This window comes from Notolepis coatsorum, assembly GCF_963971535.1.
Source record: "Notolepis coatsorum genome assembly, chromosome: 10".
In the NCBI taxonomy this organism is placed as follows: domain Eukaryota; kingdom Metazoa; phylum Chordata; class Actinopteri; order Aulopiformes; family Paralepididae; genus Notolepis; species Notolepis coatsorum.
This window is the reverse complement of record NC_140174.1, coordinates 15138962-15156636: the sequence shown is the minus strand read 5'-3', so window position 1 is coordinate 15156636 and position 17675 is coordinate 15138962. Positions and strand designations below refer to the sequence as shown.

Below are 17675 nucleotides of genomic sequence, written 5' to 3'. Positions count from 1 at the left end.
CATCATCGTCTCATAAACAGTGGCCTTAGGTGACGGTCTTTTTGTTACAGACAGAGATAGAGACTGTTGAACCTTGTGGATCTGTGGATCTGTCTGTCTGTCTGTCTGTCTGTCTGTCTGTCTGTCTGTCTGTCTGTCTGTCTGTCTGTCTGTCTGTCTGTCTGTCTGTCTGTCTGTCTGTCTGTCTGTCTGTCTGTCTGTCTGTCTGTCTGTCTGTCTGTCTGTCTGTCTGTCTGTCTGTCTGTCTGTCTGTCTGTCTGTCTGTCTGTCTGTCTGTCTGTCTGTCTGTCTGTCTGTCTGTCTGTCTGTCTGTCTGTCTGTCTGTCTGTCTGTCTGTCTGTCTGTCTGTCTGTCTGTCTGTCTGTCTGTCTGTCTGTCTGTCTGTCTGTCTGTCTGTCTGTCTGTCTGTCTGTCTGTCTGTCTGTCTGTCTGTCTGTCTGTCTGTCTGTCTGTCTGTCTGTCTGTCTGTCTGTCTGTCTGTCTGTCTGTCTGTCTGTCTGTCTGTCTGTCTGTCTGTCTGTCTGTCTGTCTGTCTGTCTGTCTGTCTGTCTGTCTGTCTGTCTGTCTGTCTGTCTGTCTGTCTGTCTGTCTGTCTGTCTGTCTGTCTGTCTGTCTGTCTGTCTGTCTGTCTGTCTGTCTGTCTGTCTGTCTGTCTGTCTGTCTGTCTGTCTGTCTGTCTGTCTGTCTGTCTGTCTGTCTGTCTGTCTGTCTGTCTGTCTGTCTGTCTGTCTGTCTGTCTGTCTGTCTGTCTGTCTGTCTGTCTGTCTGTCTGTCTGTCTGTCTGTCTGTCTGTCTGTCTGTCTGTCTGTCTGTCTGTCTGTCTGTCTGTCTGTCTGTCTGTCTGTCTGTCTGTCTGTCTGTCTGTCTGTCTGTCTGTCTGTCTGTCTGTCTGTCTGTCTGTCTGTCTGTCTGTCTGTCTGTCTGTCTGTCTGTCTGTCTGTCTGTCTGTCTGTCTGTCTGTCTGTCTGTCTGTCTGTCTGTCTGTCTGTCTGTCTGTCTGTCTGTCTGTCTGTCTGTCTGTCTGTCTGTCTGTCTGTCTGTCTGTCTGTCTGTCTGTCTGTCTGTCTGTCTGTCTGTCTGTCTGTCTGTCTGTCTGTCTGTCTGTCTGTCTGTCTGTCTGTCTGTCTGTCTGTCTGTCTGTCTGTCTGTCTGTCTGTCTGTCTGTCTGTCTGTCTGTCTGTCTGTCTGTCTGTCTGTCTGTCTGTCTGTCTGTCTGTCTGTCTGTCTGTCTGTCTGTCTGTCTGTCTGTCTGTCTGTCTGTCTGTCTGTCTGTCTGTCTGTCTGTCTGTCTGTCTGTCTGTCTGTCTGTCTGTCTGTCTGTCTGTCTGTCTGTCTGTCTGTCTGTCTGTCTGTCTGTCTGTCTGTCTGTCTGTCTGTCTGTCTGTCTGTCTGTCTGTCTGTCTGTCTGTCTGTCTGTCTGTCTGTCTGTCTGTCTGTCTGTCTGTCTGTCTGTCTGTCTGTCTGTCTGTCTGTCTGTCTGTCTGTCTGTCTGTCTGTCTGTCTGTCTGTCTGTCTGTCTGTCTGTCTGTCTGTCTGTCTGTCTGTCTGTCTGTCTGTCTGTCTGTCTGTCTGTCTGTCTGTCTGTCTGTCTGTCTGTCTGTCTGTCTGTCTGTCTGTCTGTCTGTCTGTCTGTCTGTCTGTCTGTCTGTCTGTCTGTCTGTCTGTCTGTCTGTCTGTCTGTCTGTCTGTCTGTCTGTCTGTCTGTCTGTCTGTCTGTCTGTCTGTCTGTCTGTCTGTGTGTACAATACGTCTATAATATACACACACAGTATCACTTTCCTTTTTCAGCGGTATAGGTTTAACACAACCCATTTAAATTAAGTTGCTTATGATGTACTAAGCGTTCCACAGTTTGATGGCTCTTATAGAGCAGTGGTTCTCAGACAGTTTGATGGCTCTTATAGAGCAGTGGTTCTCAGACAGTTTGATGGCTCTTATAGAGCAGTAGTTCAGACAGTTTGATGGCTCTTATAGAGCAGTGGTTCAGACAGTTTGATGGCTCTTATAGAGCAGTGGTTCAGACAGTTTGATGGCTCTTATAGAGCAGTAGTTCAGACAGTTTGATGGCTCTTATAGAGCAGTGGTTCAGACAGTTTGATGGCTCTTATAGAGCAGTGGTTCTCAGACAGGTTGATGGCTCTTATAGCAGTGGTTCAGACAGTTTGATGGCTCTTATAGAGCAGTGGTTCTCAGACAGTTTGATGGCTCTTATAGCAGTGGTTCAGACAGTTTGATGGCTCTTATAGAGCAGTGGTTCAGACAGTTTGATGGCTCTTATATAGCAGTAGTTCAGACAGTTTGATGGCTCTTATAGAGCATTGGTTCTCAGACAGTTTGATGGCTCTTATATAGCAGTGGTTCAGACAGTTTGATGGCTCTTATAGAGCAGTGGTTCAGACAGTTTGATGGCTCTTATAGAGCAGTGGTTCAGACAGTTTGATGGCTCTTATAGAGCAGTAGTTCAGACAGTTTGATGGCTCTTATAGAGCAGTGGTTCAGACAGTTTGATGGCTCTTATAGAGCAGTAGTTCAGACAGTTTGATGGCTCTTATAGAGCAGTGGTTCTCAGACAGTTTGATGGCTCTTATAGAGCAGTAGTTCAGACAGTTTGATGGCTCTTATAGAGCAGTGGTTCAGACAGTTTGATGGCTCTTATATAGCAGTGAACTTCAGACAGTTTGATGGCTCTTATAGAGCAATGGTTCAGACAGTTTGATGGCTCTTATAGAGCAGTGGTTCAGACAGTTTGATGGCTCTTATAGAGCAGTGGTTCTCAGACAGTTTGATGGCTCTTATAGAGCAGTGGTTCTCAGACAGTTTCACCCCAGATAGAGACATAATAGGTCAGACCCCCTTTGATGAGATCTGAGATAGATGCCTTAAAACTTAGGCTCAAAACCCACTTCTACCTACTAGCCTTTCCCGTTCACTGACTCATGCCCTGTTTTCCTGTGTGCCCTTTTTCAGCGGTATAGGTTTAACACACAACCCATTTAAATTAAGTTGCTTATGATGTACTAAGCGTTCCACAGTTTGATGGCTCTTATAGAGCAGTGGTTCAGACAGTTTGATGGCTCTTATAGAGCAGTAGTTCAGACAGTTTGATGGCTCTTATAGAGCAGTGGTTCAGACAGTTTGATGGCTCTTATAGAGCAGTAGTTCAGACAGTTTGATGGCTCTTATAGAGCAGTAGTTCAGACAGTTTGATGGCTCTTATAGAGCAGTGGTTCAGACAGTTTGATGGCTCTTATAGAGCAGTGGTTCAGACAGTTTGATGGCTCTTATAGAGCAGTGGTTCTCAGACAGGTTGATGGCTCTTATAGCAGTGGTTCAGACAGTTTGATGGCTCTTATATAGCAGTAGTTCAGACAGTTTGATGGCTCTTATAGAGCAGTGGTTCAGACAGGTTGATGGCTCTTATAGCAGTGGTTCAGACAGTTTGATGGCTCTTATATAGCAGTAGTTCAGACAGTTTGATGGCTCTTATAGAACAGTAGTTCAGACAGTTTGATGGCTCTTATAGAACAGTGGTTCAGACAGTTTGATGGCTCTTATAGAGCAGTAGTTGAGACAGTTTGATGGCTCTTATAGAGCAGTGGTTCAGACAGGTTGATGGCTCTTATAGCAGTGGTTCAGACAGTTTGATGGCTCTTATAGAGCAGTGGTTCAGACAGTTTGATGGCTCTTATATAGCAGTGAACTTCAGACAGTTTGATGGCTCTTATAGAGCAGTGGTTCAGACAGTTTGATGGCTCTTATAGAGCAGTGGTTCTCAGACAGTTTGATGGCTCTTATATAGCAGTGGTTCAGACAGTTTGATGGCTCTTATATAGCAGTGGTTCAGACAGTTTGATGGCTTTTATAGAGCAGTGGTTCAGACAGTTTGATGGCTCTTATAGAGCAGTGGTTCAGACAGTTTGATGGCTCTTATAGAGCAGTGGTTCTCAGACAGTTTGATGGCTCTTATAGAGCAGTAGTTCAGACAGTTTGATGGCTCTTATAGAGCAGTGGTTCAGACAGTTTGATGGCTCTTATAGAGCAGTGGTTCTCAGACAGTTTGATGGCTCTTATAGAGCAGTGGTTCAGACAGTTTGATGGCTCTTATAGAGCAGTAGTTCAGACAGTTTGATGGCTCTTATAGAGCAGTGGTTCAGACAGTTTGATGGCTCTTATAGAGTAGTGGTTCAGACAGTTTGATGGCTCTTATAGCAGTGGTTCAGACAGTTTGATGGCTCTTATAGAGCAGTGGTTCAGACAGTTTGATGGCTCTTATATAGCAGTAGTTCAGACAGTTTGATGGCTCTTATAGAGCATTGGTTATCAGACAGTTTGATGGCTCTTATATAGCAGTGGTTCAGACAGTTTTATGGCTCTTATATAGCAGTGGTTCAGACAGTTTGATGGCTCTTATAGAGCAGTGGTTCAGACAGTTTGATGGCTCTTATATAGCAGTGGTTCAGACAGGTTGATGGCTCTTATAGCAGTGGTTCAGACAGTTTGATGGCTCTTATAGAGCAGTGGTTCAGACAGTTTGATGGCTCTTATATAGCAGTGGTTCAGACAGTTTGATGGCTCTTATAGAGCAGTAGTTCAGACAGTTTGATGGCTCTTATAGAGCAGTGGTTCTCAGACAGTTTGATGGCTCTTATATAGCAGTGGTTCAGACAGTTTGATGGCTCTTATATAGCAGTGGTTCAGACAGTTTGATGGCTTTTATAGAGCAGTGGTTCAGACAGTTTGATGGCTCTTATAGAGCAGTGGTTCAGACAGTTTGATGGCTCTTATAGAGCTGTGGTTCTCAGACAGTTTGATGGCTCTTATAGAGCAGTAGTTCAGACAGTTTGATGGCTCTTATAGAGCAGTGGTTCAGACAGTTTGATGGCTCTTATAGAGCAGTGGTTCTCAGACAGTTTGATGGCTCTTATAGAGCAGTGGTTCAGACAGTTTGATGGCTTTTATAGAGCAGTGGTTCAGACAGTTTGATGGCTCTTATAGAGCAGTGGTTCAGACAGTTTGATGGCTCTTATAGAGCAGTGGTTCTCAGACAGTTTGATGGCTCTTATAGAGCAGTGGTTCAGACAGTTTGATGGCTCTTATAGAGCAGTGGTTCAGACAGTTTGATGGCTCTTATAGAGCAGTGGTTCTCAGACAGTTCGATGGCTCTTATATAGCAGTGGTTCAGACAGTTTGATGGCTCTTATAGAGCAGTGGTTCAGACAGTTTGATGGCTCTTATAGAGAAGTGGTTCTCAGACAGTTTGATGGCTCTTATAGAGCAGTAGTTCAGACAGTTTGATGGCTCTTATAGAGCAGTAGTTCAGACAGTTTGATGGCTCTTATATAGCAGTGGTTCTCAGACAGTTTGATGGCTCTTATAGAGCAGTGGTTCAGACAGTTTGATGGCTCTTATAGAGCAGTAGTTCAGACAGTTTGATGGCTCTTATATAGCAGTGGTTCAGACAGTTTGATGGCTCTTATAGAGCAGTGGTTCAGACAGTTTGATGGCTCTTTTTTTTTGTATTTTATTTTTGTATTATTTTTTAAACAAACACATAAACAAACATGACAACACACGATAAGATATACAAGCATTAATTGTCAGAGCACATCCAATGAGATCACATTTTAGTTAATTGTCTTATATAAGATATACCCCTAATACCTGTTATCTAAAAACCTACACACATATGCTCCAGCTCGAACCCCCCCCTCCCGGACCCCACCTTGGGAAGTACCTCCACTATCCCTCGCACCTAACCAGACACTACCATTATAAGCTAGCTTTTATTCTCTCCACCACTTCTAACCACATTGACATTTTGGATTCATTGAGACCCAGAATTCTTGCTGTAGATATTTCTTGATAAATCACATCGAGATATGTAAGAAACCAAACTTTCCGGCACATTTTTTCCGGTTGAAACCAGCGTGATGCGATCAGCTTTTTAGCTACTGTGATACCCGATAAAACCAATCTCTTTAGCTGTGGATTCACTGCAAACTCAAAAACATCATTCAATAGTAATACCGAGGGGTGTACAGGTATATTCCAAGATACGAGTTTTGATAATTGTTGGGTCACATCTTTCCAGAATGCCTTAACTGGTGGGCAGTCCCAATACATGTGCATAAATGTCCCTTCGTCCCCATTTGTACATTGGGAGCATTTGGAGTCTTGTTTAAGCCCCATTCTGCACAGTCTTATAGGAGTCAAGTATGTCCTGTGAATATAGTTAAGATTGATTTGTTGATGATCCGGGTTCCTTGATGTAAGTCGGACATTTGCCCAGGCTCCTTGCCAATCAAAGTCATTTTCCAGGTCTGGTATATAATTTTTAAAGTTTGATGGCTCTTATAGAGCAGTGGTTCTCAGACAGTTTGATGGCTCTTATATAGCAGTGGTTCAGACAGTTTGATGGCTCTTATAGAGCAGTAGTTCAGACAGTTTGATGGCTCTTATATAGCAGTGGTTCAGACAGTTTGATGGCTCTTATAGAGCAGTAGTTCAGACAATTTGATGGCTCTTATAGAGCAGTGGTTCAGACAGTTTGATGGCTCTTATAGAGCAGTGGTTCTCAGACAGTTTGATGGCTCTTATAGAGCAGTGGTTCTCAGACAGTTTCACCCCAGATAGAGACATAATAGGTCAGACCCCCTTTGATGAGATCTGAGATAGATGCCTTAAAATTTAGGCTCAAAACCCACTTCTACCTACTAGCCTTTCCCGTTCACTGACTCATGCCCTGTTTTCCTGTGTGCCCTCCCGTAAAACGGAGTTGTGATTGTTGTCTATATGTATCTATGTATCTACCCTCTGTACAGCACTTTGGTTGACACGTGTCATGTTAAATGTGCTATATAAATAAATCTGATTGATTGATTGAGAAGATTTTGTTGTTAGATATTAATTATTCCAGAATTCCATAACTGTCTCTACACTATAGTTGAGGAGAGAGTGAAACCTCTGATCAGAGTAGTCATTCTCATACATTATTATATTAAACCTCTGATCATAGTAGTCATTCTCATACATTATTATATTAAACCTCTCATCATAGTAGTCATTCTTATACATTATTATATTAAACCTCTGATCAGAGTAGTCATTCTCATACATTATTATATTAAACCTCTGATCATAGTAGTTATTCTCATACATTATTATATTAAACCTCTGATCAGAGTAGTCATTCTCATACATTATTATATTAAACCTCTGATCAGAGTAGTCATTCTTATACATTATTATATTAAACCTCTGATCATAGTAGTTATTCTCATACATTATTATATTAAACCTCTGATCAGAGTAGTCATTCTCATACATTATTATATTAAACCTCTGATCAGAGTAGTCATTCTTATACATTATTATATTAAACCTCTGATCAGAGTAGTCATTCTTATACATTATTATATTAAACCTCTGATCAGAGTAGTCATTCTCATACATTATTATATTAAACCTCTGATCATAGTAGTCATTCTCATACATTATTATATTAAACCTCTGATCATAGTAGTCATTCTTATACATTATTATATTAAACCTCTGATCAGAGTAGTCATTCTCATACATTATTATTATATTAAACCTCTGATCATAGTAGTCATTCTCATACATTATTATATTAAACCTCTGATCAGAGTAGTCATTCTCATACATTATTATATTAAACCTCTGATCAGAGTAGTCATTCTCATACATTATTATATTAAACCTCTGATCAGAGTAGTCATTCTCATACATTATTATATTAAACCTCTGATCAGAGTAGTCATTCTCATACATTCTCTCATTGGGATAATTTATTGTGAAAGCTATTTGAGTGAAATTAAACTCGTCCCCATGTTTCTGGCGCCCCCTGGAAGCCTCTCGGGGAACCCGGTATCCACTTTGACATAATAGCCACCGAAAAAACCACAACATTGAAATTGTTTACAGGAAACACTTTATTTGTATAGCAATCCCTATACATACTTATTCTACCCCAATACATACTTATTCTACCCCAATACATACTTATTCTACCCCAATACATACTTATTCTACCCCAATACATATTTATTCTACCCCAATACATATTTATTCTACCCCAATACATACTTATTCTACCCCAATACATATTTATTCTACCCCAATACATACTTATTCTACCCCAATACATACTTATTCTACCCCAATACATATTTATTCTACCCCAATACACTTATTCTACCCCAATACATATTTATTCTACCCCAATATATACTTATTCTACCCCAATACATACTTATTCTACCCCAATGCATATTTATTCTACCCCTATACATATTTATTCTACCCCTATACATATTTATTCTACCCCAATACATACTTATTCTACCCCAATACATATTTATTCTACCCCAATACATATTTATTCTACCCCAATACATACTTATTCTACCCCAATACATATTTAATTATTTATTCTACCCCAATACATACACATACTTATTCTACCCCTATACATACTTATACACCAATATATAGTTATTCTACAACAATATATACTTATTATACCCAATACATACTTATTTGACCCCAATACATACTTATTATACACCAATATATACTTATTCTATACCAATACACTTATTCTACCGCAATGCATACTTATTCTACCCCAATACATACACTTTATTTGTATAGCAATCCCTATACATATTTATTCTACCCCTATACATATTTATTCTACCCCTATACATATTTATTCTACCCCAATACATACATATTCTACCCCAATACATATTTATTCTACCCCAATGCATATTTATTCTACCCCAATACATATTTATTCTACCCCAATACATATTTATTCTACCCCAATACATATTTATTCTACCCCAATACATATTTATTCTACCCCTATACATATTTATTCTACCCCAATACATACTTATTCTACCCCAATACATATTTATTCTACCCCAATGCATATTTATTCTACCCCAATACATATTTATTCTACCCCAATGCATATTTATTCTACCACAATAAATATTTATTCTACCCCAATACATACTTATTCTACCCCAATGCATATTTATTCTACCCCAATACATATTTATTCTACCCCTATACATATTTATTCTACCCCTATACATATTTATTTTACCCCAATGCATATTTATTCTACCCCTATACATCAATCAATCAATCAATCAGATTTATTTATATAGCACATTTCACATGACGCGTGTCAACCAAAGTGCTGTACATATTTATTCTACCCCAATGCATATTTATTCTACCCCAATACATACACATTGGGGTATTCTTATGTCTAGCCTGGCACAAGACACCAACGCGTCGCTGTTTACACATCCCTGGCGAGTGGCAGTGCCGTGTCACCTCTCTCTCCCTGAGACGACTGATGGTGCAGTCCATCGCGAGCGTCGGCCTACCCTGGCTAAATAAAGGTTAAACAAACACCCGGGTACTGGGCGCAGAAGGAGCCATGTTTACCCTATCACTTAGCCAGGTGCTGATTTCAGGATATGTCCAGTGGAAATACAAGTCAACGCTGGCGCCGTCTCTTATTAATAAGCCGTGTTAGTCTTGGTTAGCTTCCCACGTTTGCATATTAGCCCTTGATGTTCTAAAGGGGGATGAATGAATGTGCTGGTGATTTGCCCTCACGAGTGTCTCACACAACAGCACATGATAGAAAGGGACGCAAATAGTCCCCAACAAAAGGCCCTCGGCATGCAATGAAAGAAGTGATGAAGAGGAGGGAGGGGAGGACGTGGTGAAGAGCAGGAGAGAGAGGAGTGTGTGGGGGGGGTGAGGAGGGAGGGGGGGGGGGGGTGGGGGGGGGGGGGCTCTGGCAAGTCAGGTTGTCCATATTTGTCCACAAGTAACACCAATGTGAGGACTGTGTTGGCATTGAATTCACCTCATTCCAAGACTCCCGGGGGCCTATTTTGGAGCGACAGAAAGAGGACACCAGGAGGACACCACGTCTCCTTGCCCCTCCCCCTTTCACTCACCGTTCCCCCCTTACTCTGTTTGCCTGCCAAACCTGAAGCCGTGGCTAAAGTTAGCCCCCCTTGGGCTCGGTATATAAGACCCTGAGGGTCCCACAACGGACATGACAGTCACATCGTCTCTGCGTCTCTTCTTCTTCTTGACCAACCAATACCCAACTAACTTGAAAGATGGTGAGTGTGTCCGAGTTCCTTCTCCTGGGAAGCTGCCTGCCTGGGACCAGGGAGCTGCTCTGCTGACTAGCTGATAGACCGAGAGCATCAGTGATGCATTTCTTTTCTTCAAAAACCCGGATTACAACGAGAATTACAACTTACAACTGATTTGATTTTATTACGGATCCCCATTGCTAATGCCAAGAGGCCTCTACTAGAGCTGAGCCTCCCAAATTGTGGATTCAGAGCCACGCCGGGCTAACGCCTTCAAAGCTCCATCTTGGAGGATCAATTAACTATAGACCCCCCATAGTCCTGCAGTGCAGGCTGGGTGATGCAGTTGAAATGCCCCCCCCCCCCCCCCCCCCCCCCCCCCCCCCCCAAACGGCATTTGGATGCATTTACTTTTCTGCAAAAAAAGCCTTAAACTGAGAAAGTGTGATTCAGAGATTCGGCACAAGGCTCGTTTCTTTTGCTCCACTCAGTAATTTACCTATAGAGAGCAGAACGGGACAACATCCCAACTGGTGTTTTTTGGAGCTCAGTCCAGATGAGTTTATGTACTGTACTAACTAACTAATGTACTAACCTTACTGTCATGCACTTGTCCTAATAAACTAACCTACACTGTAACACGCAACACTTTGATGAATATTGTTACTCAGCTGATAGAGTTGTGCCCTTCCTGATGACCTGTCGTACAGAACTTGTAAGTCGCTTTGGATAAAAGCGTCAGCTAAATGACTAAATGTAAATGTACTGTAGCAACTATAGACGCTTAATGCTTCTGAAAGTAGTAGTCTCACTTCACTATCAAATATTGTGTCCCGATCAGCCAGGATATTAGATGGTATTAGAGTCTGTTTCACTGACGTTTGTTGAAAATGTTGTTTTCCAGGCACCCAAGAAGGCAAAGAGGAGGCAGCAGCAGGGAGAGGGCGGTTCCTCCAACGTGTTCTCCATGTTTGAGCAGAGCCAGATCCAGGAGTACAAGGAGGTACGTTTTTTTTGTAGGAAATCTCACCACACTTTGCACCATCACCACCATCACCACCATCACCACCATCACCACCATCACCACCGTCACCATGTATGATGAATTGAAAATGGGGGACCCTGATGTAAACAAGACGAAAGTCTTTCTCTGGTCTGCATCCCCTTAACAATTGTATGTATTGAGCTGTACTGTACTGTACCCATTCTGCAATCTGTTAATAAACTTTTCAATCAATCAATCAAAACCATCACCACAGAGTAGGCTATTGTTATGGCTGTGGTTTGGTGCAGCGGCGGGACAGTGATCTCCACCACACGGTGAAATTCAACAGGAAAACCAAACAAAAAAACCTGCAAACAGGGGAAAAAGACACAACGTTTTTTTTGTCTTTGCAGTAATTAAGAACTTAAGAAGTCTTTCTACGGCGCACGTAGAGTTAGGTTTACTTTATTTGTTCAAGGGGGACAGTGTACATTAATAAAACATTTTACAAATGTAAATGCACCCAATTTTAGCCAAAAGGCTAATTTCCATTGGCAGTCCCCCTGCCAGAAGGTACAGGCTAAAATCCTTGTGCTTAAGACAGTAAAGCTTCTCAAAGACGTAGACTGACAGCAACAACATTCACATCAGCTGGGGAAGACGCTGTAAATCTAGCTTGGCCCGCCCGGTGACAGCAGGGTCGGCCCTGGCCCCTGACATGCCCCGCTGCGCGACCCCGCTGGAATGCTGCCCAACAGCTGGTGGCAGGCAGTAGGTGAGAGGAGAGACTCCTTGAAGACGCTTTAGGAAGTGTTTCTTCACAGAGGAGAAGGTTAATCCGACGTGTGTTACTTTGTGATACCTTGGTTTAGCTTAAGCTCTAAATTGTTATCGTCAGCATCACATTATCTCAGGCAATTAAGAGGAGGAGGAATCTTAACCCTTTCACTGCCACACTACAGAAGGTTAACCCTTTCACTGGTAGTGAAAGGGTTAACCTTCTGTAGTGTGGTAGTGAAAGGGTTAAGGAGGGCATTCGCCTCAGGGGGAAAAAAGCTGAAAGTCCTTGAGGCGAGGACTGTGTGCGACGTGTAAATTAATATTTATATTATAGAAAAAGTACATTGGTATAGGCCCAGGGGTGTAAAGTACTTGAGTAATTGTACTTCGTTACAATACTTAAGTACTGTTTTTGGGGATTTGTACTTTACTCAAGTATTATTAGGTTTGTATACCGGTACTTTTACTCAATTACATTTCAGAGGAAAAAAACATACTTTTTACTCCTTACATTTAAAATGCAGACCTACAAAGTACAAAGTACAAATCTCGCAGGTCCAACTATTTTAATTAGTATATTTGTTTCTTTGGCCGAACGAAAGTTAACGTTATTAATCCTGTGGCCGTACTTTATTTAAAAACAGCCAATCAAATCCCTATCAATGGAAAATTAACCCACCTATACGCCATGCTGATTGGTCCTTGTGCAAGACTAGAAAGCGGGATCTTTGATTAAACACCTGCTATCAGAAGAATAGACAGTCAGAGTGACAAGCTACAGAACATGGCCACAAACGATAGTACGAGTGATGAAGAGGACGAAACGGAACATTTCATTGCCCCGGAATAAATCTTTTTTACTTTAACTTTTTAGTACTTAAGTACATTTAAAAGTAGAAACTTTTTTTACTTTTACTCAAGTGTGTTTTTAGCCAGATACTCTGACTTTTACTTGAGTAAGATTTTGAGACGGTACCCATACTTTCACTTAAGTATAATTTCTGGGTACTTTTTACACCCCTGGGTATAGCGACTGAGCGTGTCTGGGGGTTCTACCATTTTGAGACCTTGTAGAGATTTTAAAAGAAAACACTGGGGCAGGATTTGTCACATGGCAAGATGGCGGGAGGGGGCGACCGTAACCAATGCCCTCATCTTCAATGTCACACGGGGCTTGTCTCACATTCCGAGACCATTTTAACACCTCAGAAAATACAAGCGGCTCAGCAGCTGTCATGTCCCGTAAGACTTCCAACGCCATCTTGGGTTTCACTATGCGACGTGCAGCAGTGTGGGTCCCCCTCCTCACACATTCACACAGTCCTCTTGACGGACTAACTCCTCCAAAGAATTGTCACGAGCAGATCTTGTGATTAACACGCACGATAACTCCGCGGTCACCTCGGATTTCACAAGATTAATTAAAGTTGTATTTTATTTCATCCATTACATCTTCGGCAAGAAGGCGTTAATGACTTGTCATCTGAGCAGAGTGACCTCAAAATAAACTTACAACTCAACTTCCTTAGTGATAATGATATTTTTACACATCTGTAGAAACTATATATCTATATCTGTACATATCCCTTACCTACTCTTACTAGTTACACAATTAAATCAATCAATCAATCAATCAAACACTGCTGGCCAGTATGCCTTACTACCATAGTGTCTTTATACCTGTATCACTGTACATATTAATACTACAACACTGTATATACATCTGATTAGCACTATTACTCAGTAGTACTAATTTAGGTTTAATCACCTGTACATTGTATATTACTTTACTTTACTGTTACATTTGCACTGTGGTTGGATGCCAAACTTATTTTCATTGTACTGTACTTGTATAATGACATTTTAATTAATTAATTAAATTATAACACATTTGAATCCAATCCAATCTAAACTTCTGTGTGTTTTTTTTTATAATTATTTTTTTATTTCCATCCTCATATATGTGGCATTTCTGACCTTTTCCCTCCCATTTTCAACCCTCCTTCTGTCGCAGGCTTTTACAATCATTGACCAGAACAGAGATGGCATCATCAGCAAGGACGACCTGAGGGACGTGCTGGCCACTATGGGTCAACTGAACACGTCGAACGACGAGCTGGAAGCCATGGTCAAGGAGGCCAGCGGCCCCATCAACTTCACCGTCTTCCTCACCATGTTCGGCGAGAAGCTGAAGGGTAAATAATTCAACACGCATTTAAATAAGCTGAAGGGTAAATAATGCCACCCCCCCCCCCCCCCCCCCGGTGGCGTCTCCTCTTAGTATGTAAAGCATTTACTAAAAGTATTTATCCATATATATTATTCATAGCAATTAGAAAATGTCTAATGTCCTTTTTTACACTCTTTTTATTTGTATTATTTTAAATGTCCGCTATTCACACAGCGGTTCATATGTTATGTACTTGACACACTATGCAAAGTACTATGGTTTCGGTTCATACTCGAGTTGTTTTACATGATATTTGTTATTGTGTGTACACTCTGAGAGAGCTGGACTAACGGTTTATACTTCAGTTGTTTTACATGATATTTGTTATTGTGTGTACACTCTGAGAGAGCTGGACTAACGGTTTATACTTCAGTTGTTTTACATGATATTTGTTATTGTGTGTACACTCTGAGAGAGCTGGACTAACGGTTTATACTTCAGTTGTTTTACATGATATTTGTTATCGTGTGTACACTCTGAGAGAGCTGGACTAACGGTTTATACTTCAGTTTAGGGATGCTCGATATTGGCTTTTTTACCGATACCGATATTCCGATATTGTCCAACTCTTAATTTCGATACCGATACCGATACCGATATCAACCGATACCGATATATGCAGGGTTTCCCCCCAAAAAAACTGAATAATTTCAGGTAACTAATAATTTCACTGGATGCATTCAAAAGGCTTTCTAAATGTAAGCATTATCTGTGCAAAATATGATAATTAAAAAAGTAAAAATTAACATTACATATCTCTATCTCAACATGCATACTTTTGACAATAAATAAAATAAGAATTGGTTCTTACTTGCTTGCCTGGGTAAATAAAGGTTAAATAAATGTAAAAAAAAATATATATATATATATATATATATTTTTTTTTTTTTTTTTTTTTTTTTTTCGATACCGATATTTTCCGATATCACATTTTACTGCCGATATCGGCCGATAATATCGGTCGGCCGATAATATCGGACATCCCTAATATTTGTTATTGTGTGTGTGTACTCTGAGAGCTGGACTAACGGGGACCTCCTCTCTCCTATATAGGTGCTGATCCCGAGGACGTTATCGTGAGCGCTTTCAAGGTCCTGGACCCCGAGGGCACCGGCGCCATCAAGAAGGAATTGTAAGCGTTTTTTCTTTTTTTTCCTTTGAATTCCTATCACAACACAATATGAAGTTGCTGTGTAATTAATAGTAATACTTACTGTATATAATGTGCTATCCGGCTCACTTTCTCTCTCTCTCTCTCTCTCCCTCTCTCTCCAGCCTTGAGGAGCTCCTGTCGACACAGTGCGACAGGTTCACCGCTGAGGAGGTGAGTTCTCATCCAGTTTATCTCCTCTCACTCGTTTATAATAAGTAACACTATAGTTATTCTAATATTATGACGGTGTTGAAATTTAGTAGCGTTGTTGGGCAATAAACTCTTTGAATGGAATCACATTATTATTACTGTGATGAAATAATATAATAATAATAATATTATAAATGATAATAACACTTCACCAAATGAGTCCTGACATAATTTATTTTGAGCGAACATTATTTGAAAATCTGGTGAGATATCGCACGAATATCAACTGGATTTTGACAATGTATTTGGATGTAATGTAATCTAATCTCTCGTCTCCTTCCTCCTGCTCAGATGACCAACCTGTGGGCTGCCTTCCCTCCCGATGTGGCTGGCAACGTAGACTACAAGAACATCTGCTACGTCATCACCCACGGAGAAGAGAAGGAGGAGTAGAAATCCCCTCTCTCTCAAGTTCTCTACCTCCATCCCAACCCTCATCCCCCCCCCCCCCCCCTCCTCCTCTCAGTCCTGGCTCACTCGAGTAGCAACAGGGGAACATGGGATTATTATCAATAAATAATCGTGTGCTAAATGAAACAAATACTCTCTCTCTCTCTCTCTCTCTCTCTCTCTCTCTCTCTCTCTCTCTCTCTCTCTCTGTCTCCCCCCCCCCCCCCCCCCCCCATCACTCTTGTGGCCTCGAGGCCAACAGTGCATGCGTCACACCCGCAGCTGCAGTTGTACATACAGTCAGAAGCTGGTCTTGGTGGCGGCGTTGTGTGGCGTGACGCTCAGCCCGCTTATTTGAAACAAGTAAGCGGTTCTGGCCGCGTTCCCCTCGCGGCCTGTTGGCCTCGTCCCCTGCTCGTCTTCGCCTCGTACACGGGGACAAGGAGAACACACTGGGCGAGGGGAGGTACTGTACTACAATAGCTTGCCTACTCCCTCTCTCCTAGTTTCTCTCTCCCTTTCTCCCGCTCGGGAAGGGTGGCAGTGGATTAGAGCAACGCACGGTTTCCTGTTATTATTCTTAACGTCAGACCTTGTGAACAGGGAAGGAGGCGGCGAAAAGGTGGCGAGCGGGAGACAAAGGGGACCGAAAAGGTCTTTGTTTTGACTCCTTCTCTTGCCTCCCTCTCACCGCGGCCTGCCTCCTGTTGTTGTGTCTATTACCTCCACTTTGTCACAATCCACTGTAACCAATCAAGTACAAATAAAAACCAATGTCTTTCGTATCAGATTGTGTCTCTTGGTTTGTATGGGGGGCAGCGGGTCACAGCACCAGGGTTTTTTATTCTTCCTGCACAGCTCTTAGCTAAAGTATGGGAAATGGTAGATGGTACATTTATATAACAGCTTTTATCCAAAGCACTTTACAATTTGTTCCTCACATTTACCCATTCACACACATTCACACAACCGACGGCAGAGGCGTCCATGCAAGGTGCCAATCTGGATAGCCACCCAGGATAGTAGAGAGCACTAGATTAAATGATTGAGTACCTACTTACAATGTAATGAGTCATTTAATCCATTAGTAACCAGTACAACCACAGTCTGACACTGGTGTTGACCACTAGGAGCTGCTCAGTACAACCACAGTCTGACACTGTTGACCACTAGGAGCTGCTCAGTATAACCACAGTCTGACACTGTTGACCACTAGGAGCTGCTCAGTATAACCACAGTCTGACACTGTTGACCACTAGGCCCTGCCCAGTACAACCACAGTCTGACACTGTTGACCACTAGGAGCTGCCCAGTACAACCACAGTCTGACACTGTTGACCACTAGGAGCTGCCCAGTACAACCACAGTCTGACACTGTTGACCACTAGGAGCTGCCCAGTACAACCACAGTCTGACACTGTTGACCACTAGGAGCTGCCCAGTACAACCACAGTCTGACACTGTTGACCACTAGGAGCTGCCCAGTACAACCACAGTCTGACACTGTTGACCACTAGGAGCCGTTGGGTGTTAAAGTGACAGTTGTGATAATTAGAACCCCAGCCTTATTTCTTACTTACCAATGATGATGTTGATCAGTAGGGTCCTTTCTCAGCACAATCCACCCTGTTCCTCATGCTAGCTCCAGATAGCCACAAACCATGCTGTTCCTCATGCTAGGCATTGCTAGCTCCACCTAGTTAGCCACAAACCACCCTGTTCCTCATGCTAGCTCCACCTAGTTAGCAACAAACCACCCTGTTCCTC

The 17675-nt window shown here is 42.1% G+C and overlaps 1 protein-coding gene across 2 annotated transcripts in view; it reads left to right on the top strand.

Annotated features, from left to right (window-relative positions):
- Positions 1–16684, top strand: part of mylpfb (myosin light chain, phosphorylatable, fast skeletal muscle b) — a 46770-nt gene extending 30086 nt beyond the window's left edge. The window contains exons 1-6 of one of the 2 annotated variants that reach the window (XM_084323300.1): positions 10125–10184; positions 11065–11163; positions 13940–14120; positions 15209–15287; positions 15431–15479; positions 15810–16684. In XM_084323300.1, the coding sequence (XP_084179426.1) occupies positions 10182–10184; positions 11065–11163; positions 13940–14120; positions 15209–15287; positions 15431–15479; positions 15810–15911 (513 nt within the window). In that variant the 5' untranslated portion in view covers positions 10125–10181 and the 3' untranslated portion in view covers positions 15912–16684. Of the gene's footprint in view, positions 1–10124; positions 10185–11064; positions 11164–13939; positions 14121–15208; positions 15288–15430; positions 15480–15809 lie in introns of those variants that run through there. The other variant, XM_084323301.1, reaches the window with a different exon arrangement.
- Positions 16685–17675: the final 991 nt, after the last annotated feature.